At 43.3% G+C, this 24715-nt stretch overlaps 1 protein-coding gene across 4 annotated transcripts in view; it reads right to left on the reverse strand.

Annotated features, from left to right (window-relative positions):
• The window catches only part of GLCCI1 (glucocorticoid induced 1), a gene marked incomplete at its 5' end in the record, with an annotated part of 55761 nt that extends 42663 nt beyond the window's left edge, over window positions 1-13098 (reverse strand). For all 4 annotated transcript variants that reach the window (XM_084259960.1, XM_084259959.1, XM_084259962.1 and 1 more), the window contains one exon: window positions 12639-13098. In XM_084259960.1, the coding sequence (XP_084116086.1) occupies window positions 12639-13098 (460 nt within the window). The remainder of the gene's footprint in view (window positions 1-12638) is intronic.
• Between the last annotated feature and the right edge of the window lie 11617 nt (window positions 13099-24715).

The following is a 24715-nucleotide window of genomic DNA, read 5'->3' on the forward strand; positions in this document are numbered from 1 at the left end:
TATAGATAGACACCCAGAGAAGACAGACAGGTGGACAAATCTGTAGTCATAGGAATGTCATCAGACCTACAGCTGCAAAATCTTGGTTGCCTACACATATGTTGAAACACGGTCTCTTGCCTCATGTCCCTATTCCAATCAGCTACAGGTCAAGTAAAATGTGACTATGCATATATTTCAGAAGTCAGATGATGTTCATAGCAAAACTCACTTGTTTAAAATAAACATCATCCTTAGAGATCAAGCATAGAATGAACACACTGATCTCAATAAGAAAAGTGAATAACCTATACGGAAAAAAGTTTCAGCCCTCTAAAACTAAGTTGTTCTTGCAACAAAGATTACTGCTGGCCGGTATAGGACCTGTATAAAAATGACTAAGCATTTTGTATCACAAAAGTCTGGTTTGTTCAACAGCTGTAATTTGCATGCTCACACTCTAACAGGACACCAGGAAGGTAAAACACTGGCTCCAAACCCTGAGGATTTTTATATATTTCACATTCTTATATTTATTTCTCTGTCAGGTTATCACTTCAAGTTTAAACACTATGCAAATCCCCAAACTTAGTATCATTTAAGTGCCTCAAAACTGCTTCTACTTTAAAAAGTTCAAACAGCCAGGTACTTGGGAAAAAGAGCACACTGAAACAACCAACCACTAACTGTAGTGCACTTCTGCAGGTACAGAGAATTTTCTTCATTTTAGTTCATTAAATTAGCTCTTATGAATGATAAATGTATCCAATATTGAGAAATTAACTGGGAATCAAGAGCAGCACTGTTGGTTTTCGGTTTTTTTTTCCTTCCAGTTCATTAGCAATTAAAATCTTGATGGAAATTATAAACATGCAATGAATTCAGTAACTAACGATACCACCGCCTTTGTTGAATAAACTTCACGACTCTGAAGGGATTTTTTTTTGCTCCTTATAATGCTAATACAATTTAACAAAATGTTGTAGAAAAGGGAGGGGTTTGTAGACCTTTAATCTAATTCCACTTTCCATCAAAATGCATCTGGACATAATCGTGAATAAAAAAATAAAATTAAAAAAGCAGAAAGCACGATTCACCATTTTCACAATCAAACAACACACAGAACCATAATCAATGCACAGTAGGGTAGACAATGCCATTGTAATGATCACCAGTGATTAGAGATGGAAAGCACCCCGCTACCTAGAGCTAATTATACTAAACAAGGATTTAAAAAATATGAAAAAGAGAAACAGAAAATCAGATTAAAACTGACTGCTTAAATGAGGCTGCTCAACTTTGCTGATTAAACAAATTGTTTCATTATCAGTTAAGTCATGGGAATGAAAGTCTAGAAACAGCTCCCTAAATCAGGAGCCCAGTTCTCAGCCATCAGTGACATAACACATATAATCACTTAAACACAGATTACAAACTCAGTTTTGTGCTACCTGGGTATTTTGCCCTCGTGATTCCTACTGGAAAGATGTTCCAGATGACACTTTTTTTTGCTCATGGTTTCAGGTCTTCTTATCGGTTTCCACAAACGTTTACACTGTCAAACCAATCAACCCATTCATATCCTAGCACTAACTTACAGATCTTCCCTCCCACCTCTCCACCCCCTTCCCCACTTGGATTCCAAGGAAGCGACTGCATTTTTATCCACCATAGATTTGGTTTTTTCCCCTATCACTGTGGGGTTAAACTCCTAACCTAGCCTTTCTTCTCTGAGCCTACTCCAATTCGATTTTACCTTTTTTAAATTGTGGAGCACCAAAACTGCATGCAGTAACCCAGATGATGTCTCATCAGGCCTCTATGCAGCAGGTTGCTCATTTCTGCAAGACCTCACCTGTACCCAGTACTTTTTCAGTCACTTCATGTTGGTAGTTGAGAGATCCCACCATCACCCAACACTGCCCTCCAGCATCTTCAAATTACACATTGCTACTTAGAGGAAAAGATATACAGCTCAAGTACAACCTCAAATACATATATCTCTAATTTTTACTTTTAAATCCCACTTCCAAACATTATTATTTCAATTCCCAAGGTCCTTCAACTCCTGTTGCACAATCTTCTTGCATACTAATTAAACCTCTCAAAATTAATCAACGGTTTCATCATCCTAATTTTAAAATTTGCCTAGCCAGATAAGATCTACTTCCCATCTAGAAAATCAGTTCTCTTATCAAAACCACCACGTTAGCATGACACAATTTGGAAAGCTCATTTTGCACTTTAATATTTCTCACCATTTTCTACTATCCCTTAGAAATTCTTCTGAAGCTTTGCCTATAGGTGAAGTTAGACCAACAGATGTCTATGGTTTAGAACTGGACCCAAAATTTTTCACATTTTAAAAATATTAGGATTGTCTCTGCTAACTCAGTATCTATTCTCAAATGGTGTCACCTCCTATTCAGTAGATTGCCTTAGGAAATTGAAGGTAGGCATGAATTTCTGAGCAGGCTTTTCTAGAATCCTGCAATGGAGATCGCCGAATTGACTTTATTAAAATCTGCAGTCTGTGGTAATTTCTAATTCCAAATTAGCCTACCCCTTAATTTTTATTTTTTTTTAAACTTCCTGGGTTGAAAATCACTGTCCTTATTGAAAGCTGATTGCTTATATTTTATCCTGGTGAATACAAAGGACTCAACAAACATCTGCTATTTCCTCAGAGATTTTTTCCTACTGTTACACTGGAGCTTACTTTGAAACCATACATCCCAGCAAATCTATCTAAGATCATTTTTTCTTGGGACTGAATGGCTGCAACTGCTTTTTCCTTTTTTTTTTTTTCTATTTACATGGTTCTTTTGTCTGTCTTAAAACACACAAAGTCCAAGTCTTCAGGTTTTAACCTTTTTCAGTCAAGATTCACCTTTTGGTTGATAATGTAATATTCTTTTCCCAGTTTTTCCTGCTGTGTCCTGCAGGCTCTCTGCTTATTCCCAAGCAGCTTTTCTCGAGATAAGCATTCATGCAATCAGATCACATCCTTGAGTTTTTCCTCATTTTTTAAATATTCCAATATTGTAAATATCTTTCGTTAAAACAGATTCTCTCCACAGGGAAGTCAGAGAAACTTCATTTAGCCAAATTTCCAAACTATTTACTTCCGAAATCTGAAGCTTCACTCCAGATTTATCCATTTTAGAACATCTCTCTATGTAGGATTTTTTTGTTCTGTTGTATATGCATGATTTAAAAAGGCCTTGCTGATACAACATTTATCGTATATACAAGTCCCAGCACCGCCATTTCTTCTCCCAGATTTTGAGTTGTCAGACTGGGTAATTTCTATCTTCATTGAGGCCAAACTGAGTTTCTACTAGAATTCTTGGAATCAAAAGATGTACCTGCATCCTCCAACATTCTATTAGACAGACACACCACTAAAAATCATGGGACTCCAATAATCTTGATAGGCATCTTTCTTCTTTGGAAGAAATTAAAGTAGATGAATACAACAGTTTCACAAAACTAGTATTTTAAACAATATACAGACTACACTCTGTTTGAAAGCACGTGTCTCTCTTACACTAATGCCCAAAGGTTATCTGCACCTTCCATGTGGACAGCTGCCTAAATTGAGTAGGTTTCTTCAGCCATTTCCTTGTATGGATGCTTCTCAAACACACATTACTTTTGAACGAGTATGAGTTAATCACATTTTTTGTCCATGGGAAATTTTTGTCTACCAGGTTAGGACTTTCTTTTGTTGTTCCCCCAAACAGTATTTCAAATGTACTTTATGGTTTCTTTAGGGGCAAAGAAAACACTGCAAAGATGATTATTCAGGGCAGGGTATCAGGTACAACAAAGGAGCCACTGAAGGTGAAATACCAGAGAAATCAGAGTATGAGAGAAAGGATGCATTGAGTACGCCACTAATAAATTGCCACAATTAAGCAAACACAGCTATCAGTTAAGAATGAAAATTTGAAGACCTCAACTGAAATTCACTTCTGCGAAGACAGCTTCTCCTTTAACCTGGCAGCTTCCCATCTACTGTGTAAACCTCAGTCTTATTCTGCATTCTTCAGCAGTTAGCTGATATTTTTAGAGTCACACCGTTCAAAGTCTGTTCCAGGACACTCCGCGTAAATCTGGGTTTAATTTTTACAGAGCAAGTCAACTCTCCATTACTTTGGATACACACAGTATCTTAAATTTCTGTTAACAGAAAGATTTTGAATTATATATGACATAGTGGACACGGAGGCATGGCACCTAACTGCACAGAGTCAACACTACAAAGCCACTTGGGTTTTACAATGTACTTTCCAGCGCTCCAGACTCCAGTAAGACTAATTAGCTGCCACACGGTGCTGAATTTAAGCTGACTCCGCGCGAGAACTGGGCTCACCAAACCCTCCTAGAGCACGGACTGCATGGATACCTGCTGTAATCATCAGCACCTTCTAGTCCTACTGGCCTAATGAGCTTTGCCATGAGGTTGCAGAAGGAGTGGTAGTGAAACCCTGTTCAATACCTGCAGAGACCACAGGTCTTGTAGAGCCACTCACTGGCTCCTCCATGCCATCAGTGGCCTGAGTTCCAGGATTAATAGAATTAGCTAGTGACCAAGTACTGAATAACCAGAATTCATTTCCTGATAAGAACGCCTTCTTTCCAAATCACAACTTGGTTTCCAAATGCTGGCAGATGTCACCAAATTATTCATGTTTTGATTTTGTTTTTAAAAAAAACTTTTATTTTAGTACTGCAGCCTAAGGACATCTATTATTATTTTTTTTTTCTAACTATGAAGCCTGTTTAAAATTGTAGGTATACAGGTAATCCAGCCAGCCAAGCCTCACAGTTATTTCTATCAGAAATCCAGAGCAGGCACTGTACACCAAAATCCAGAGATTAAAAGGCACACAACATAATACCCATTTTGCCATACACTTTATCAGTTCACAACCGAGCACTTACTGTTCCAAAAAAAATTTCCAAAAGACAGATTTATACCCACTACATTGATATTGAAATTCATATAGCTACAGAAATGAGTCTCAAGTTTGTGGCATGAACACCAGTGCTCTTGCCATGACTGAATAATTACCAAAATTCAGAAGTGTGCCTACAACTAATCTCTTTGCTTAATGACTAGTGATGATAGTGTAGGAAAAGGGGATGATACTAATCTTGTTCAAATAGCTGGCCTGCACTGCTCAAGGAAAGGGACACTTAGTCTAATCTGGAATAATAATTGATTTCATGACAAAGCAAGAAAACCACAATGCAACTGCTATTGTACTGTTCTTAGTCACCACTCCTATGAGAAAAACGTGATTCTTCCTGCGAGTGAGGGGAAAGTGAAATTTGGGTCAAACTTGTTCCAGGTTGGACAAAACAAGTGGCATATAAAAACCAGTGTTGTTTATTACTCATTTGCACTCAGAGGATAATATCCATTACAAACTGCTGCTCCTTGATTAAACACTAGCAGCAGTGAAAGTTAAGTCTGCATAAACACCAACATGTGTGTCATCATTTATTGTTAGTGCACATGAAGTACTAAATAGGAAGGTCTAACCAATACCATACCTTGCATGAAGGTCTCAAAACCCAAGCTCCTAACATTTTATGACCTGCTGGGTCTCCAAAGCAGCAACAGCTAATATGAAAAGCTAATTAAGAGATCTACTACTACCAAAAAATGAAAGCTTTCCATCAAAACCATCTTCCATTGACCCAACACCAACCAGTTAGGTTAATCCCTATTTACAAATTCATTCTGCAGAAAGCAGTTACTACTTGAGTATAGACAACCACACCTCCAAGGTTCCCTCCCTGCCAACAGAGAAAGCTAATCCATTTTTAACAAGGTGATAGTCAACAGTTTGGTAGGATACAGCAGCAGCTAGTAAAGAGTGGCACAGACACCAAAGGAGCAGAGAAGGTGCAGAAGAGAAACAGGATGAGGGCAGAGGCAGTATTACAAGGATAAGGACAGCAGGCTGAGGGCCCTCCCCAGTACAGGTAGTGCTTGGCCTGGCTGGGTTTCCTTCCATAAGACAGACCTCCAGTGGCTGCATGACCTCTCTATCTTACTAACAGCTGAAGACATTGAGCAGAGTCATCACCAGATGGCCCAAGGGGACTGTGTAAGGAAACAGCTCGCTCTGGTCCTAAGTCCATGTTCACACAGCTGGAAGAGCAGGAAAGGGGGTCCCTGAGAGAACATGTAGTTCAGTTCCAAGCATGGGTGAGTGTTTCCATGGATGAGATCCTAGCCTTGGAAAGGAGATACTGACTCGCCCTTTGAAAGAATTGCTATTACACTCTGTATCATAATACTCTACGTGCAGAAGTCTCACTCCCTTTCAGTACCCAATGGTTATTTCCAAGCTTCAGGATTTAATTTGTTTAAAAAATAGAAATAATATAATTAGTGGTGGTGAACTTCAGAGTCAAATCAGGAGGCAAAAACTTAAAACCTAATCTTGCAGAAGTAAATACGCACTCAAAATATAAGAATTAGATTATTAATAAAAAACACCTATTTTTCCTTCATTCTCTTTTCCCATTCTCTTCATTTTGCAATAGCCTGTACCTTAAAAATGGTGACACAAAGGAAAAGGGGATAACCTCAGGCTGTCAAGTCACTGTGGATATATCCCTTCCAACAATGAGATGTAAATATTATTTTACTTGCCTGAAAAAGCCTTAAGCCATTGCTTAAGCGCTACAGGTTTACAAGGGAGGCAGTGTTGAAAGAGAGACACCTCACTGCATTTAAATATTAACATTAAAGCAAAAGGATGATCATTAACCCAGTTAACTATGTCAAGTCTTGAGCAAAATTTTCAAGTTATGCATCTTTACTACAGGGTCTTTTTCATCAATACTAGATACATTTCAAGAAATGCTAGTCGATGTTTAAACCCTTTGTTTGAACATATGCTAAATCCATGGGGAACTAACTATTGTGTCAAGTGTTGGCAATGCTTTTCTCCACTGAAGATATTGCCAGCTGGTTTAAAAAGGAACCTTCATTTTTCACTGTGGCCAAAAAAAAAATATTACCTTCTTCAGGTGAAGAGAGTTACTCAACTGATTAAGTCACATCAAAAAAGGATTTGAAATATTCCTTTACACTGAAACACCGAGGAGCATGTACTTTATATTCTAAAACATTTTGCATAGCCACAACTATTGCTTCTAAGGGCACATTGAACTGAAATTTCAGAATTACTGCATCAGATTAGTGGATGGGTTTTTTTTTAATTGATCTCTGAAGTAGTAGCATAAACCCCATTTTGAAAATAACTAGCTTTCCACTGTGAATTTCAGCAATACAGCAAAGCTCAACAGCTTATGCGTCAGTCTCTACTTGACAAACACTGAGATTTTTTGCATGATTTTGCCATACATTCCCCAACCTACACTCCCTACATTTTGAGATGCATCTTAAGAACTCACCCCACCATGGGAAAGAATGAAAAACAGGAACTGTGAATTTCAGAAACCAAATTTCAGCATTAACCACTGTTTTATTATGCATGGATGTTGGCAAGTACCTTCAGGTTGGCCATATGTACACTAATATTTGCTTGGGTCTAAAGAATAAAAAATTAAAGTCAGGGTAGTGATCTGAAAAAAGATAGATACATACACTTTATTTTTTCTATAGGGCAGGGAAGATGCTTTTTTTAATAGCTAATACCTTCCTACAATATCATTCGCATTGAATGGAGAAACCACTTTTCTATTCTTCTTTCTTGCAGTTGTTTAAACACCTGAAAGAAGCTAAATTAATTTTCCTTATGAAACATACTTAAGGGCATCTAACAAACTAGTCTCACAGTTATAATGTTAAAACATGTAGCTAAAAAGCCTTTGAGTTCAACACAACTGGTTCAGATTTAGCCAGTGTCTTCTATTTCACCATGTTATATTCCAATGAAAGCTATTTTGGGAAGAGAAAGAGGGACAAAGCTGGAGCAAAACTGTTTTCACCATACAATTATGGGAATGCTACTATTATTTGGGCATCAGGAAATAGGAAGCGTCACAAAAATTACTTCCTTACCTACATTTGTTAGAAATAAAAGTCTTCTTGATCTCTGGTATAAATGCTTATGATACCAAAATATCCATTGGCTTGCATCCAGGATATTAAAGTAGTTCTGCCTTTTGAAGTCTGAATTTTGCTTTTTTAAATACTGATATCCCTTACAAGCCTAGAGATCAGCAGTGTTGTCCATCTTATTGCACTCCTCACTGCACTAACCTTTTATGTACTAGCACAGCAACAGATATACACACTGACTACTCAGAACTGGGTTGTGCAGTTGTTTCACACCTTTTTTAATTCCTTTCTCTCACTAATGTTGGTGACGCTTCAGGAGTTATTTTGGGAAGTAAAAGATACTGACAACCCTTAACACCCAAACTGATTACAATGTTTTTCAGATGTCCTTAAAACTAACCTTTACCTCCAAAATTTGATACAGAAAAAAGTTTGCATCATACATTATGTAAGTGAAAGTTAGAAAAACATGAAGTGTTATATTAAAGTACTACCAGAGTTAGCACTTCAATTTGTTAATCAAAGCACTTGATAAAAGCCATATTGAGCTTGAATCACACACAAGTCATTTACAGCCTCCTTGTATACAAAACATCACATACCATAGGAAAAAACAATCTAAGGAGGAAACCTACTCTCTTATATTTATATAGGCTACTTTACATAATAACAGAAACTACTGCTTTTATCCAGGTAAGGCAAGAAAACAAACAACTTTTCTGTAAAATGTGTTCAGGAGCAAGTAATAAGTTTAGCCTGACCAGTTCAAGGGATGTTTTTTTTTTTTTTTTGGCATTATTATTGAAGCATCCTTTGTCACAAACCACACAGCTTCTCCTGGTGTTACATGTATGCAAACGGAGATGTATCAGATACATTTCCTCTAAGAAAACCATGTGTTGTTACATTCAGCCAGACACTTTTTTACATTGCCAACTGTAAAGCATGAATACAGACTATAAAAACGTATCTGCTAGTAAGGAATAAACGTGCTTAAGAAAAAAAAGAGAGTAGATTCACACATCACAGGTTTACCCTACAATATCAGAAGGTTTTCCCCCTCTTTTTTCCTTTTCTAGCATACTGAAATTAGTACAGAGCATTCATGATCTCATCCATGCAGTATCAATACTAAACCAAATAGAAACCTGGTTTCCTAAGCACTGCAAATCCCAAAATTTCCTTAAATAAAATAGCAGCAAATTCTTAAAGTTTCAGTTCTAAACACGCAGGGTTTTGCTGCAAAACAAAAACATTCATGGCATCCTAGAAAGAAGGGAAAGAAAAGATGACGATGGGAGAAGAAACAGAGCATGCTGCTTTCATTCATGTAGTAGTGATGTCAACGCCTGCAATGGTAGTTGCTCTGACCTGTAGAGGCTCAGAGCTGGAGTGTTTTCACAGAAATCTCCTTTACAAAAAGGATCTCTGGCAAATCACTAACATATCCACAACCAAGCATCTTAGCAGGACAGCCAGTTCAAGGAATCTGTACTGGAAAAGTCTGAAAGGAGGTGGGGAAGGGGCAGAGGTCTTGAGAGAAAAACATCTACCCATCAGAATCAGAAGCAGTCTCCGGTACGAGCAAATTCGTGAAACAATCTAAGTCAGGCTGCAGAGCCAAAGACAAACAGATCTCCCGCACTGGTGAGAAAAACAACAGGATTATACCTAGAGCCTAAGCTCACGTTTTACAGCACAGGGAAATGGGTTGGGAAAACTGACAAAAAAACCCCAACTTGATTTAAGTTGCTTCCCCAAGACTTGCATACTGACAACAACTATAAATAGCCAGAGTAGCACATTGTTTAACAAGCCACAGCAAGATGGTCCATGTTTGAAAACAGAACATGTTTCCACCCCCCCCCCCCCCCAAGTCCTCCATTATTACTGCAGCAGTCCTCTGGTTCAGCAATCAATTTTCTATATACTACTATCACCATACAGATTATAAACATCATTTTCAGGATCCATACATCGCGTACTAAAATGCTGAGAACAAGCAGGGAAACAAAGACAAAATCCTGCCCCGTGTCATGCAACTATATTCCGGATAGTGTAAAAGCAGTTTTCGATTTGGTTTAGGGGTTTGGTTTTTTTTGGTTGGTTGGTCGGGGGGGTCTTTTGGGGGGGGGGCAGGGGCCAAAAATCTTTTCTTCATTTGCAAAAGCAAGAAATGGGTATCTTATTACCCTGCCTGCTAGAAAATGGTGCCTGTATTTCGGTAAAATAAAGCTGTTGACGTGTGCAATTGTGGTCATTATTAGGGCGATCACGTTGTTTTCATTCATTCATTCAGGATTTGCTAGAGGATGTCAGCTTCTGCAGCAGCAGCTGGCTTGACCTGGAGGAGGGGGAACAAATTCCTCGCAGCGCATACAGATTACAGGGCGCATTTCTTGACGGGCCATTTATGATTTTATACATTGCTCTCATTAAAGCAAATCACGCCGTGTATGCTGCTAACGTGGTTCACCATGAGGCAGGCTCAAACAAGTTTAATGACAGAAAAGTCATTCAGTACTAATTTATAGTCTGATTTATTAAGGCTAAAACAGCCCACAGACGAAGACTGAACCCACTTGCTAAAATTAAAATTTCCCCTCCAACAAGAAAATCGTGCGTAATAATGAAACACCTCGCAGCTTCGCAGTACTTTTCCTTGCTTGCAGGTGACTACCCACATTCCTCCCTATTCAATACACCTGAAGCGTAGACCTTTACACACTGCACCACTACAATGTTTTGCTCCAGGTTCCCATAATTAAATAATTTACAGTATTCAGCACCGTCACTATTCTTATGCACCGATTTTTGTTTGTTTGTTTTGCCTAGTTTCCCATTAGCATTTTCCAGAGGCTGAGTAGGAAAAAAAATGAAATCTACACTTACTATTTCATACAGTGGGGAAAATATGATCTTTTAAATTTTGCACAGAGCTTGAATGAAGTAAAACCACTCAAGTTTAGTTCCATTTTCAAGCATGTAAAAACTTCTGCATAAATAGATGAACTTTTTGAGAAATAAGTTACGAAGTATCTCTGTTCCGATTGTAACACAACGCATTTGGTCATCTGCATAAGCACAAACACTGGACAAGGCAAATTACCTCCCTGTGTAATTGACAATGACAGTTTACCCATTTGCAAAATGCTGCCCACGTCCTAAGGACAGTTCTGATGACAGAGATTCGCTGAAGTTACAAATACTACAGACTGCAAGGGTTTACTACACATTAAAACTGAAAGGGGGTGTAAGACAGTAACAGATTCCACTGCTACAAAACACGTTGGCAACCAACACAGACCACGATTTGCCACAGAAATCAAGCACAGGAAGGGCTCAAGGAAGGGACAGGACAAGCAAGGGGTATTGAACCATGTAAAACGTTCCCAGAAAGAGATGATGTGTGATACCTGATAGCTACAGCAGGCCAACATAAAAAGTGCATTTAGTCTGATTCATTCAGCTGCTAAAGTGGGGGGGGGGAAGGGGCGGGGGGGTAAGATGGCCACTGCCACTTTAATACACTCAATAATTCAGCAGACAACCTGACACAGGTTAAGTTTGACTTGCCGGGAATCAATTTTACATTTTAAACTTTACAGGCCTATTTTGGCTATGTTGGGGTTTGGGGTTGGGTTTTTTTTTTTGTTTCTTACAGTCTCAGGCACTCAGTACTAAGTAACACGAGGAGGCAGAGAGTGTTACTTGTTTTTAAGCATCCCAATACGGGAATTTCCTTTCTGTTTTGGAGCCTGTGCTTGAAAACATTATATATTTCAACCTAAGATGTTACGAAGATGTAAGGTTTTAAGAAACCAAGCTCTGCAGAACGGAAGAGCGTTTGAGGTTCGGTTTTAATACACGCTTAAGAACCGGGTTGTGCCACCCCAGATATAGATCTGGCCCATTAACAACCCGTACAAAATAATTACACCTGTAGACAGGGAAGCGGGTTAATTTTAGACCGGTCCCTGTGTTGCACACATCCACTCCCAGAGCCCGTGCACAAGGGCAGGAGGGAGCAGGAGTACTGCCAGAGCCCCCGGCTGCTCCCCTCCGCAGAGGGGCCGGGGTGAGGCGGGGGGAGCAACTCCCCGGGGGTGGCAGGGAGGATGGTGGGGGTCGCCCCCGCTCCGCTGGGGAGGCACTTCCTCCACAGGCCGGCGCTGGCAGGCGACGCGGGGGGGAGGACGGGGTTTTTTCCCAAGCTGGATCCCCACCTCGCCCGAGGAGGATGACATTTAACGTCTCGCCCACCCCTCCCCGGGAAGAGGCGGCGAGACGAGGTGCTTTCCCCCACTTGGCTGCATTCCTGGCAGGACGAACCCAAGCACGGCACCTGCCCCGCTCCCTCCGGGGGGTGTATTAGGGCTCGCCCTCGCCTCCCCCACCGCCCCGCTCCCCGAGACTCCAGCGGGGCATCTCCCGCCCGCCTGGCAGTTCCCCGGGCTCCCACCCCCACTGCCTCGGGGTAGGGCAGGGCGCGCCTCCCACACCGGGAGCTGAGGCCGGGGATGCCCGGAGGCAGACAGCCCCAGCCCAGTCAGCACTCCCGGGGGATACAAGGAAACGGGACACCGGCTTTGTCCCGGTGCTTTACCTCTGTAAACCGGGGAGCTGGGGCTCCGTCTCTCAGGTGAGCTGCTCCTCCTGCTGCCGCTGCCGCCGCTGTCCGGCGAGCGCCGCTGCCTGCCCTTCACCCTGCCCGGCTCCGCCGCGCCGCCTCCCGCCGCTAACGGCGGCGTCGCGCTGGGCGGCGGCGGGCTGCCTCCGGCGCGACCCCCGCCGCCGACCCCCGGCCCGGTATTACTGCCCACCGAGGCAGAGGGGGACCGGGTCGGGCTGTGCTGGTTGCCCCGTAGGAGCTGGTACGGGACGGTCGCACGGATGGGCTGGAGCAGCCGGCTGGTCCCCGCCGCGCATCCCCCGGCGCCGTTACCGGGGCCCCCGGCCGTGCCGCCGCCGGCAGTGGGGGACCCGGCGGCGCCGCGCCTCATCCTCTGCGGCGGGGGCTGGTGGTGGGACGGGGGCGTCTGCGAGGAGCTGGACGAGGAGGACATGGCGGGGATACGCAGGACCCGGCGGGTCACTCGCTCGAAGGGCAGCGGGGGGCCCGAGCTCGGCCCCTGGCGCCCCGCATGCACCGGCCGCGGGGGGGGGGGGGGATGGAGAAGGAAGAGGAGGAGGGGGGAGGAAGGAGGGAGGGGGCGGGGCAGTACGGGACAAGCGCTTCACGGCCCGAGGGAGTCTCCGCGCCGCCTGCCCAGCTGCCCCCGGCGCTTCCTATCTGCGACGGCGGCTGCTCCTACGCCAGGCTCTGGCCATCGCTGCCCGCCCCAGCGTCGTGGGCACCGGGGGCGCTGCCGAGCCTCGCGACCGCTCACATCGTACAGCTCTGCCGGCTCAGGGCGGTCGGCGGCGGGGCGCGACGAGGGCGCAGGCAGCCGTAAGGCGTAGGATGAGGCGGTGGGGAAGCGCTCGCAGCCCGCTCCTGCTCGTGCCCCCACCAGCGCTCGGGAGCCGTGGCCAGCACCATCCACTCCCCACGCCGCCCTGCCTCCGAATGGCAACGCGCAGCCCCGACGCCCGGTCGCGACGGGCTGGGCGACCGTCACGCACGCCTATTGGGCGCTGCCGCGGCGCCAGCGCGGGTTTCATTGCCCGGCGGCGCCGTCGCTTTCGGCTGTTGACCAATGAGAGGACGCCGCCGAGTCACGGGGGGCGGAGCAGTGCTGCGGAGCGGGCCGGGGCGGGCAGGTCCAGGCCCGCCCCCGCCGGCAGAGGAGGCGGGCTGAGGGAAGTGGGATGTGGCAGCTGCGGGAGGGGCGGGCAGGCGGTGCGGGGCTGGCGGGGTGCCGCCCGCCGGGGGTGGCGCGGGCCGGTCGGGGTGGCCGAGGCGGTTACGGCTGCCCCCGCCGGCACGTGGCCCGGGCGCTGTCGGTCTGCGGCCGCCCTGCGGTAGGCGGTGGGTCGGGGCGGGGGGGAGAGGACCCGTCCCACGGCGCGGGCGGAGGCGGCCTGGCCGGCCCGGGGCCGCTGTGTTTTATTCACGCTCTTCCCTTAGGAGAACGGACGATTTCAGCCTGTAAAGCCGCCGCCGCCCGCACCGCGAGCGGCCGGTAAAGATGGCTTCCTCCGCGGCCTCCCTGCCGCCCGCCCGGCGCGGCGACTGCGCGGCCGGGGGGGCTCCGGGAGGCGCCGCGGAGGGATGCCCGGGCCTGCGGGGCTGAGTGTGTCGGGAGTGCTGGGCTGTGTGAGCAGACGGTGCAAAGGGAGGACCGCAGCCCCCGGGGTTCTTGAGTTTAAAGTTGATTTCAGGGAGATGCTGGTTTAGAGAGCAGGAACCCTGAATGAAGCCTTGCGCTGCCCCCAGCCCCAGAATTCTGCCTCTAACCCGTATCCTCCACTCCCGTGCTGGGGAGGCTCAGAAGCAGAGCCAAAAGCGACTGCAACAAAGTTTATTCACATCATCACATGTGACTGTCAAGCCTTTACAATGTTTTTCCTTTTGCTAAAAGATCAAGATGTTCTTCAGAGTCTTAAGTGTGGTTTCGTCATTTTATATATGTTTGTATGGTATTTATATGGAATTTTTTTTGTTGTTGCTTCTAATGTATGTCCAAAAACACTTTCCAGAGAACATCAAGAGGAAAACAAAAAGTTTTACAGTGATTCTAAGCTTTTGTTCTAAGAGAAAGAAGAGCTCCCACTAGATGAATTGATAACACGAGACAATGGGACAGAAAGAAAATAAAGATTAAGATGAGCAGCTTAATAGCTAAGAAAATAAATGGCTATAAGATCAGAAAGATAAGTTGAGCTGAGTCCATCAGGAGAGCAGTGTTTATGTTGGATCTGACGCATATAGGATGCTAATGGAGTGAAGGAAAAGTGCAGTGAGTCTTGCTTTGTGGAGGAAGCCAGCTCAGTGTGATGGCCTCTCCGATTCAACATGCAGGCTTTAGGGGAACAAAAAAGGAGACAGAATACAGATAGAAGCGGAACGGTTGGTGTTTAACAAGCTATATTCTACTATTTAAGGTACAGCCTCCAAGTAATCAACCAAAAGTGTCACAGAATTAACTATATCCTTTGTAGTCTTTTTGATGATAGGATAAACACTCAATTGTTTTGTAGCGCGCTGCAGGTTACTACTCTTATGTTTCTGAAGCTGTCCATACCTATCCTTATCCCCCGGTAGCCCAGAAACCAGTCGATAGTCCCAATGAGAAACTGTATTCTAGGAAAATGCATCTATTCATGGGCTGTTAAGGAGACTTTGTTTGCACTAGCACCATGTGATGCAGTCACCGCGGTTGTGTTACAGAAAGGGTTGGAATAATACACCTCACATCCACACAAACATGTGCTCAGGCAACAAAGCCACTCATATAAATTAATTTTAAGAACAATCAGCACCCATGTATTTTTCCACTAGTCCAGTCTATTTTTTTAATACTTTTTTTTTTAATTTTTCTGCTGGCATGAGCCAAATTTGTTTGTGTAACTGTGGCATAGAGGCTTTTCCCCCCAAGGATTTTGCACTGTGCTTAATCACAGCTTATGAAGTCTATCTAGTTTATTTTTTCTGCTTCGCTGCACTGGGATCAAAATGGCTGGAAAGCATTCACCTGTGGAAGTAGCCTGCCCACACTAACATCGGCAGTGTTTTAAACAGTAAGCACATTTTCCTGTATCTCCAACTGTCAGATAACATTGCTGATACAGTAATGTCTTGCAGACCGAAAATCTTTTGGTGTCAGCTGAGGGAGAAGGTGCATCTCTGGCTAGAACAATAGCTGGGGTGTTGCAGCTATTGCCAGTGCTCAGGGTTACATTGGATTACAGTAAAGGTGAGGTAGTATAACTCATGAATTTAGCTGTTTAGACACTATTCTGCAATCCTTGCAAGTACTTCCATCACGTTCTTCCCCATCAAAACAAGTAAGATACTTGAGCAGGAAGAACAAACGCATAAAGACAAGGTAAACGTGTGACACAGAAAACCCCACAAGCCCCAAAACAACACACACTCCCCCCCAATCCATAGGACATGGCAGTGTCAGTTATCAGTAGCAAGTCTTCCTTTCCAAGCAAACTGTGGACCGTGCCATAACCTTACAGTCCAAACCGAACAGGCGCATCCCCTGCATGGCCTGCAAAGCAAGTGAAAAGATCCACTGGGGTCACCTCCAGTCAGACTGTTACCAGGCACATCAACAGCTGTACAGGGGAGGTTTTGCTCCCCAAAAGTTATTTCCATCTTTATCCCTTCCTTGACTGGAATTGGCAGCAGTAGAACAGCACTGCGCCACGTGCCTGGGAAACGGGGATTTCGGGAGAGAAGAGGAAAGTGTTCTTCCTGATGTTAAAGCAGTATGCCAACTGCTGAATTTTTCATTCTGTTTTTGGTCTAGGTTTCAGAGTACTTCCCTCAGGGAATACCATTGCCCTGGACTATTCAGCAGAAGATACAAGAAGGAAAGTGAAGCAAAAACTTGAGCTCCTGATGGAATCTTACTACCTTTCAAAACCCCATGTTTGCCTTAAATACCTTGAGACAGCTTTTCAAAAGCCTCGCAAGAGGCATTTCTTACTCCTCATTTTAAGAAACTCCCTTGTCTGATGGCGTGTGCTTAAGGGAGTTTACACTGGAAGTAACGGGTTATCTCTGAAACTTAAATCCTTTTGGAGGCATGGCTGTCCTTAGCACAGTTTCTGGGAGAGGCATCCTGAAAGCAGTGGAAATTACACATCACAGCAAGAGCGTGGGAGCAAGGGAATGAACCCAAGGAGTGGGGCAACAACAGGCAACCGTGGAGCAAAGCTACACAGTTCTCTCCTAGTGTCGTTAATTACTAGAATGCCACGAGCCATAGAAACTGGGAAAGTTTAGACAGTGCCTAGACATGGTGCAATCCTAATCCTTAGTTTGTTTCCCCTTTTTTTAGAGAGGAAAAACTCTTTAAACCTGGACATACCTTCCATTTCTAGGTTCTTACTCGGGCATAAGTCCATCAATACTCTCCCCCCAGTGTATCTACTTGCTTGTTTTGTTATTTTTAGTTCTCTCTTATCTCCCTCTGTCTATATTTTCTTTGCTGCCCTTTGCCCACTCCACTTAGAAACGAGTCCTTTGTGACTGTCTCTGAGGTTTTCACACAGCTCCTAACACAAAATAGTCACGAGAAAGGGTACATTTATCTTCACGTGTCTTTGGATCCATTCCCTCTATTCTACTTATTTGTAATGAATATACAACTGGGAGTATTGTATTTGGGAAGAGAGAAACAACAGTATATAAAGTACTTACATCCCAGTAATATTCTGGAAGAGACAACCAGAAAGCATTAGCTGTCGCCAAAGACTTGAACAACCCCATACAACCCAAGGTGTAGCTCTCAAATGATAAAACTGGGTCTAAAATAAGCTCACCAGCATGCTCTTGCAGCATCCCTTGGCAGGAACAGGAGTGCCAGCTGTAGTTAGGGTCCCCCATGTGAAATGTTGCTGTCTGACACAGCGTAGCTCCGCTGAAGCAGGAACTGCAAATTTTCCTAGAAACTGTCTATCTCATGCTCTGGGCATGTTGGTTTAGGTTTTGGCCTATTATGCCTTAAAAAAAAAAAAAAAAAAATCCTAGCTAGAACAAGTCATGGGAAAAAAACACATGGATTTTTTTTTTTACTGCAAGGTGTTTTGACAGCTGGACACTGCCTTTGTTGAGCACACTACATCTTCTCACAGCTCCAAAACGTTCGATGGCAGAGATAGGATCTCCTCAGATCTGCTGAGCACTCTCTGTCCACAGGCTTCTTGGGAATTACCTTGGAATTGTGCCCTTAAATTCTCCAGGGCTGCTGATACAAAGTCATTATCCCCACTCATGGTTTCGTTGACGCTCACCAGGGAAGATGTTGGAGTTGAAAAGTCTGGGTGGAATGCAGAGGACTGAGAAATGGGAACAGACATTAAATATAAATGTATATGTAAGAGAAGGAAAGAATTTGGGGATGGGGTAGGAGGGCCAGGATTTAGGCAGAGAAAATAAAGGAGAGCAGGAGCCAAAACAGGGCAAGTATGAGGCAGGCAAAACTTTTGTCTACCCATTCAGTGCCACTTACAGCACGCCCAACTCATCATGACCTTCAAGTCTCTACATGCTCAAGTTATTTTCCAAGAACAAAAGGAAACCCACTACTGAGGACTTGCCTTCACATTGCTGATCATCCAGTTTAAGGCCAAACATGGTCAAGTGTTAGATTTCCTTTCCTCATATCTTTGTTTTCCTAGAGACGGGGAAAAGGCATTAAGTTAAAGGCTTGTTAGACCTATGCAGTCAAATTTATGAATATTTACAAACTGGAAAAATTCAGAATTAAGTTTAGCTTTGATTTTCAGCAAGAAAGGTATTATAGTGCTGTCTTTTAGTGAAATGCTTCTCAGACTGGGGTCAGTGCACAGGATTGTTGCTGTGAGTATAACAACTGCGTAACCGACAAGCCAGGAAACTACAGAGAAAGAGCCATAAGATTTTCCCTTCAGAAAATTAAATACCATTTCTTTTTTTCCTATTTGCCTGAAGGTTTTTTTTGTGATACTGCTTCACTCACATAAACCTGAACCTGCCCATTAACCATTACTTTTGTTATAAGAAAATCTTATCTCATCTGGAATCAGACCTGCTGTTGCATCCTCTTCTCCAGGAAAATAGGCCAACCACTTGGGACCTTTGAATTATGTATTCCTTAGGCATTTGCTTTAACGTAAAAGCAGACACTCAACTCACAGCTAAAAATCACCGATCCTCCTTCTTTCCAGGCTCCTCATTCAGTGTGAAGTTGGTACAGGTAATTCCATTCAACATTTTCCTTCAGCTAGCAAGTCAGCTGTGCCAGACTGTACACACACACACCCCTACCCCTCCACACCCCCCCACCCCTCCCCCTGTGAGAAGCTGAGTTTTCTCCAGCCTGCAACCCTGCCCCACGTTACTGTTTTGAGTTTAGTCTCTTGATTCAAGCACCAACTCTGTTCCTATTCCCCAGTTCATCATAGAAAATAACCCAATTGGCACAGCTGGGACTGAGCCCAAGTCCTTTCACAGGAGTAGTTTGTTTTCCCTTTATTCTATTTCTAGCCAATCGGTATGAGGACACTTGAGGCCAAATTTGCGGGGTTGCTGAACACCAAAGTGAAGCAGATTGATACAGTGCATTAAATTAATATAACAGTGTCAAATGGTAAGTATTCTGATAACCTGAGGTGTCAGAAAGTCATGGTCACTTCTAGTACTTTTACCTTGATTTCTCTTGTCTCTCTTACCTGTAAAGTATCAAGAATAGTAGCTAAATAATGCCATACTTTGTTTTGCAAGGATGTAATAAAAGTAACTCTTCATATTTATAAAACGCCCTCATGCAACATCATAAAACCATTTGTGAGAAGACATGCTACGTTTTCAGGGTAGCTTGGGTACTCTATGTTATGTGTGCACAGCAACAGTACCTTGAATGGAAAAGATAGAAATGGTAACTAAATACCAGTAACAATTTGAATGTATTTATATTGTTGTACTTACTGCTAATCATACCAGATGTAATCGGTGAAAGGAAAAGCACTGTTTCATACAAGCAGTTACCTTGCTGAGGACATTAGGAAAGCACAGACGTGCTGTACTTTGATTTATATGGCATTTTACTTTTTAAGTGAACACCACCCCCTTAACGAGGTAGATTTGAAGCCATTATGATCCATTAAAACAGTTATAAGTGTCTGATAGTAGAGTCCCTGATATCTTTCCATTAAAATTTCTTGATTTGGTCTGTATCTGTTTTTTCTGTTGTTCACTTTGAACCGCATTAACCGTGAATGCCCTACCAGTGCCCTAGCTGTGTCTGACACCCGGCTCTACAACCGCTACTGGGAAGTAAATGTGCTGTCCCTACATCCTCAAAGCAAGAGCACACTCTCTTGTTAAATAGATTTTTCAGCCTGGTAAGTAGAATAAGAATAAAATGTGTTAGAGTGCCACATTGCTTGAAGAACTTCAGAGTTCTTTACTCCATAAGCAACGTACTCTTAAAAAGGATGTTCCATTTTGAGAGGTTCTGTGCATCCAACAGGTTGTGGGGCCAGAATGGAGTCAGAGCACCAAGACAAAATGCTGGAAATAATTATGATTTCCGGGCAGGTAATATGTGTGCTTGGAGAACAAATATTTACTTGTAAATGTTGTTTGTTGGTGTGACAGCTATACAACAAGCTTTAACAGTTCACCTAATGCTAATTTACATAGAATAAAAGTGCATTTACATAACACTAAGGAACAAACCCATAAAAACAAGAAAGTGTGCAGTTAGCTTAAAAGTGTACCTTTGAGGTGGCATGGTATTTAAGTGAAATATATGATGCGTTTCTGTTTTAACTGCAGGTTTCCTTGGGTTTGTGGGTTCAATTCATGGCCTTAGTTGCATTTAAAAGCAGGTTTGGGGATGTAAATTTCCTTTGTAGCTTTTACATCCCAAACTAAAATCTAATGCAAAAGTTAGGCATCATTAAAAGAGAGACAAAGGAAAGGGAACTGCTAGTAGGTCTTAGCAGCTGGGATAATCTCCCATGGGGAGAGGTGGAAACCTTATTCTATGAGTCATTTAATACCAAATAAACAAAGCACTGGAGGGTAAATTGTAAAGCATGATTTTTTTGTTGTTGATGATGTTGTTCATTGACAGAGGGAAGGACACCTGACTTAATGGAGCTTTTCCTTTTTGAGTTCTGTAGTAGTAGAAAGCATGAACAACATTAGAGATATAGTTTCCCCTTGATTTTTCATTGTCAGCTTGGTTCTTGCTGTAATGGTAAAACAGTAAAGACATAAGTCATTTCAGCCCCTGCACTGTAAAATAAAACTTTATTTCCAAGATCAAGCCCTCAAGAACTGCTGAAATTCAGGATCCTCTTAGAAAGTGCCCACCCCTGATATGGTTACACAGTGTTTTAATTACAGTTCCATAAAAGGTTTTGCACACCCAGTTATCACAGGTCCTGCTATGAAATGCTACGCTTTAGTGACAGAGCTCTCAGGAAGGCAGCTGAGTAAGCTGTGCATGCTGGCATGGCATGCTCTTGATCTCCAGTGGAATCCAGGAGGCTGATAGAAGGCAACAGATAACCCCTTTGCATCTGTACAGTAGGAGCATGTCTGTAATCAAACGTAATTATGGAATCACTACTGGTCAGAGCTGTTAGAGTCTTGTTTGTGGTCAAGAACAGCACTATTGCAACATTTATCACTCCCAAGAGAACTATGAGATTTATGGGCCCTTGGAAAGAAAAGCATTGTTTGGCAAATCCATCTGAATGTGTTGTTTGCCAGAACGAGACCTCTTTCTTTATGAGATCAGGATGCTTCCAGTGAAGTACATCTTCAGAGTCTTCATAGTCTTAATTGTCAACAAGCTCACACATTGCTTGAAGAAATTCTTTCTGAGTTTGTCATGTATAAACTTGGACTGACCAGCCAGGTAGGTGCAGGAACTCATCATTTCCCTGAGATGCTACATTACCACTACTGGTGGAGATACAACTGCTAAATTTGAGTAAACAGCTGAAATCAGTGCCAGCATGCAGAAATTGAACTCTTTGATGTAATCTGTTCAGTTATTATAAGATGATGATGCAATGACTCAAGGGGAAGGTCTTCTCCTATAGTGCTGAGTGGCTCATCCAGCAGACAGTGTATCTCTGCTACGTGAGAGGGAGTGTTAAACAGAACATGTATTTGGAAAAAGGATGGTATGCGAGATAGCTCATCACAAGAACTGCAGAGAAAGGGAGTAAGAAGTGCCATTGATCATGCAAGGGAAGGAGAAGCTGCATCAATTAATTTTGGAAAGGAGAAGAGGGGGAAAATGTTGTGACTTCTCAGCTCACAAAGGGATAAAGGACAGCTCTGAATTCAGAAATGGATGTGGAGAGGAAAGCAGTGGAAGAAAAAAAAGCATGTTACCTTAAAAAGGTTACCTCTAAAAGGTTAGCTCAGAAGGTTTGGAAGCCAATTAATGAAACCACCTCAAAGCTCCCCAAGGAAATGGTGTATTTTGTTCTACAAGTTACATAGGTGATCTGCAGAGTTGATCTGGAGGGCACAAGAGCTGACCCAGACTACTCCCTATACCAAGCCTCTGAGGTTAGGAGAGTCAGCTCTTCTGTTTGTGCATATTGCCACGGTTCTGCCAAATATTTCTCACATACCTTTATCAGTGAGAAGGATCTAGGCTGCCCTGCAAAGATAATCCTCCCAGTGGTGTGTCAGGCTTGAGGAAGGGTGTGATTATCATTCCAGAGGAGTGTAATGTGTACCTGTGCCTCCTGTTCAGCCCAGTGGTGGCTAGATCAAGGAGGCTTCTGCTCTTAGCTCACTGGATTTTTTTCTTTCTCCTCTCCTCTCCTCTCCTCTCCTCTCCTCTCCTCTCCTCTCCTCTCCTCTCCTCTCCTCTCCTCTCCTCTCCTCTCCTCTCCTCTCCTCTCCTCTCCTCTCCTCTCCTCTCCTCTCCTCTCCTCTCCTCTCCTCTCCTCTCCTCTCCTCTCCTCTCCTCTCCTCTCCTCTCCTCTCCTCTCCTCTCCTCTCCTTTTTTCTTTTTACTTTTTTTCAGCAAACAGCCTATCTTCATATTAATTTATCATGTACATTAAGATGCCTGAAATGTGAAACAACACCCCAAGGCACAGTGGTCCTTGGAAATGGATCTCCAACTGAAGATGAGCAGAGTGCTATTAGATGGGAGTTTCCCAACTTGAGGTGCTTGGATGGCTGCTGGCTCTGATTAGCATCCTACAGTGACAGGTTTCTCTGAAAACAGTCTGGTGGAGTCTTTCACCAAACTCTGCTAAGCCTGGTGTTTCAGGCCTTCTACCAGCTACAGCCTGGGACTCAATGCTCCGGTCCCCACACAAGGGTGATGTGGCACTTCCACACCTCTGCTTGAGTGGGTCATGTTGCCTGTTCTGTTACGTCTAGGAAGCAGCCCCTCAGCCAGTGAAATCAGGTGTGTGATCCCCCAGGTCTCCTGAACTCCTGCATGTCCTACTATTTTTTTCTTTTCACGGAAAGGACAAGCACATGAAACAGCAGATGGGAGAATGGCAACCCTCTAACCACGCCAGGCTGTGCTGGATGGGTCATAATCCAGACACAAAACAACCATGTTTGTCTCAGGTTTTGTTCTGCTCTTGCAGATCCAGTAGCAGCAATAGAGTTGAGCCTAGAAATGAATATACACAAAGATACAGAAAAGTGAGGCTCACAGAACCCAAGATGAAACAAACCACTGCTGTATGACAACAACATGGGAGCTTGATTTTTTTAAAACTAGACATATTTCTGTACAGAAGCCCCTTTCCTCACTGCGGGCTGCATAAGGAAGGAATGGAGGTAGCTGCAGCCACCTCAGCTTTGCAAATGGGCTCCCAATAGTCACTCCTCCAAGACAATACCCAGCCAGCTTTAATGAACATTATTTTCTAGAGTGTTCCCCGAGGTTTGCTGGCAAGGAACTATGCCTGCCTTATAAGCAAGAACATAAAGAAGCAGTTCTCAAACAGTACATGGTTTGACTTACAAAAGCTTTCCTTAAGGGCAGAATTAATTATATATCATACAGATCTATTATATATTCTGTTTATACAATTATAAAGCATTATGGTTAATTAGCTGTGGTGCAGACTTCTGAAGCAGAATCTGGTTAGAGAATAAACAAAACGCTCCGACAGCTGTGATGGTGGTTAACGACTTCCACTTTCATATCACCTTTCACACTGAGCTCTTTTGAAGTGATTTATAAGTTACGCAATCCAGTGGGCTTGAGTTTTGTATTTTGGGGTTTTTTTGGTTTTATGTTAAATTAGAATATGCTGATCTGGAACAGCTGGCCTGGGATACTTGCACCTTAAAGAAAGTAAATTAAAAATATTCCCTAATCAACTTGAATTCAATTGTTTTTCCTATTTACTGTCATAGCACCCGAGTGACCTAGTGGTTAATTGTGATCCCATTATGTCTGGCATTGTGTGTACACAGTTCATAGGTACTTCTCCATCCCCCTTTTCCGTTCTTATATATATGGCTCTGACTGGCACCAGTGGGAACCTCTATAGGGTTACCTAAAAACAGGGGTGAAATCCTGATTGTGGAAATATTTTGACTGGATTGAACCAGGCGGTACTGAATAGGTTTGGTTTTCAAACTGTATTTTTACATTCTATTAATGTGATGAACTGGGCTGACATGCCACAGTAGTGATGTCTCAGACCAGCTGACATCTTTGAACTTAATTCCTTTTTCTGCCATTGCATTATTTAGCGCTGAGCCTTGTGGTTGTGTATCTGCTTCACAGGTGCCCGTGGAGAATACACAGTTTTGGAAACCTCATCAGTGTCATGTGAGTAGGACTGAAAACAAAATTTAGTATTGTTTGTTGTATCATGGGGTGTTATACTGGTTATCGTACACACCTAAGAAGGCAGTTTTTATAGCAAAAGAGCTTGTAATATAAGAGAAATTAAAGCAAAATACAAGGGAAAAGGAGTATGTATTTAGTACAGACTAGATACCTGCACCGCGAAATGCAGCACACAATATGTTTATGAAGCTACATGTAAGTTAAAAAGACCACT

Source organism: Gallinula chloropus, assembly GCF_964237585.1.
Source record: "Gallinula chloropus genome assembly, chromosome: 2".
In the NCBI taxonomy this organism is placed as follows: Eukaryota; Metazoa; Chordata; class Aves; order Gruiformes; family Rallidae; genus Gallinula; species Gallinula chloropus.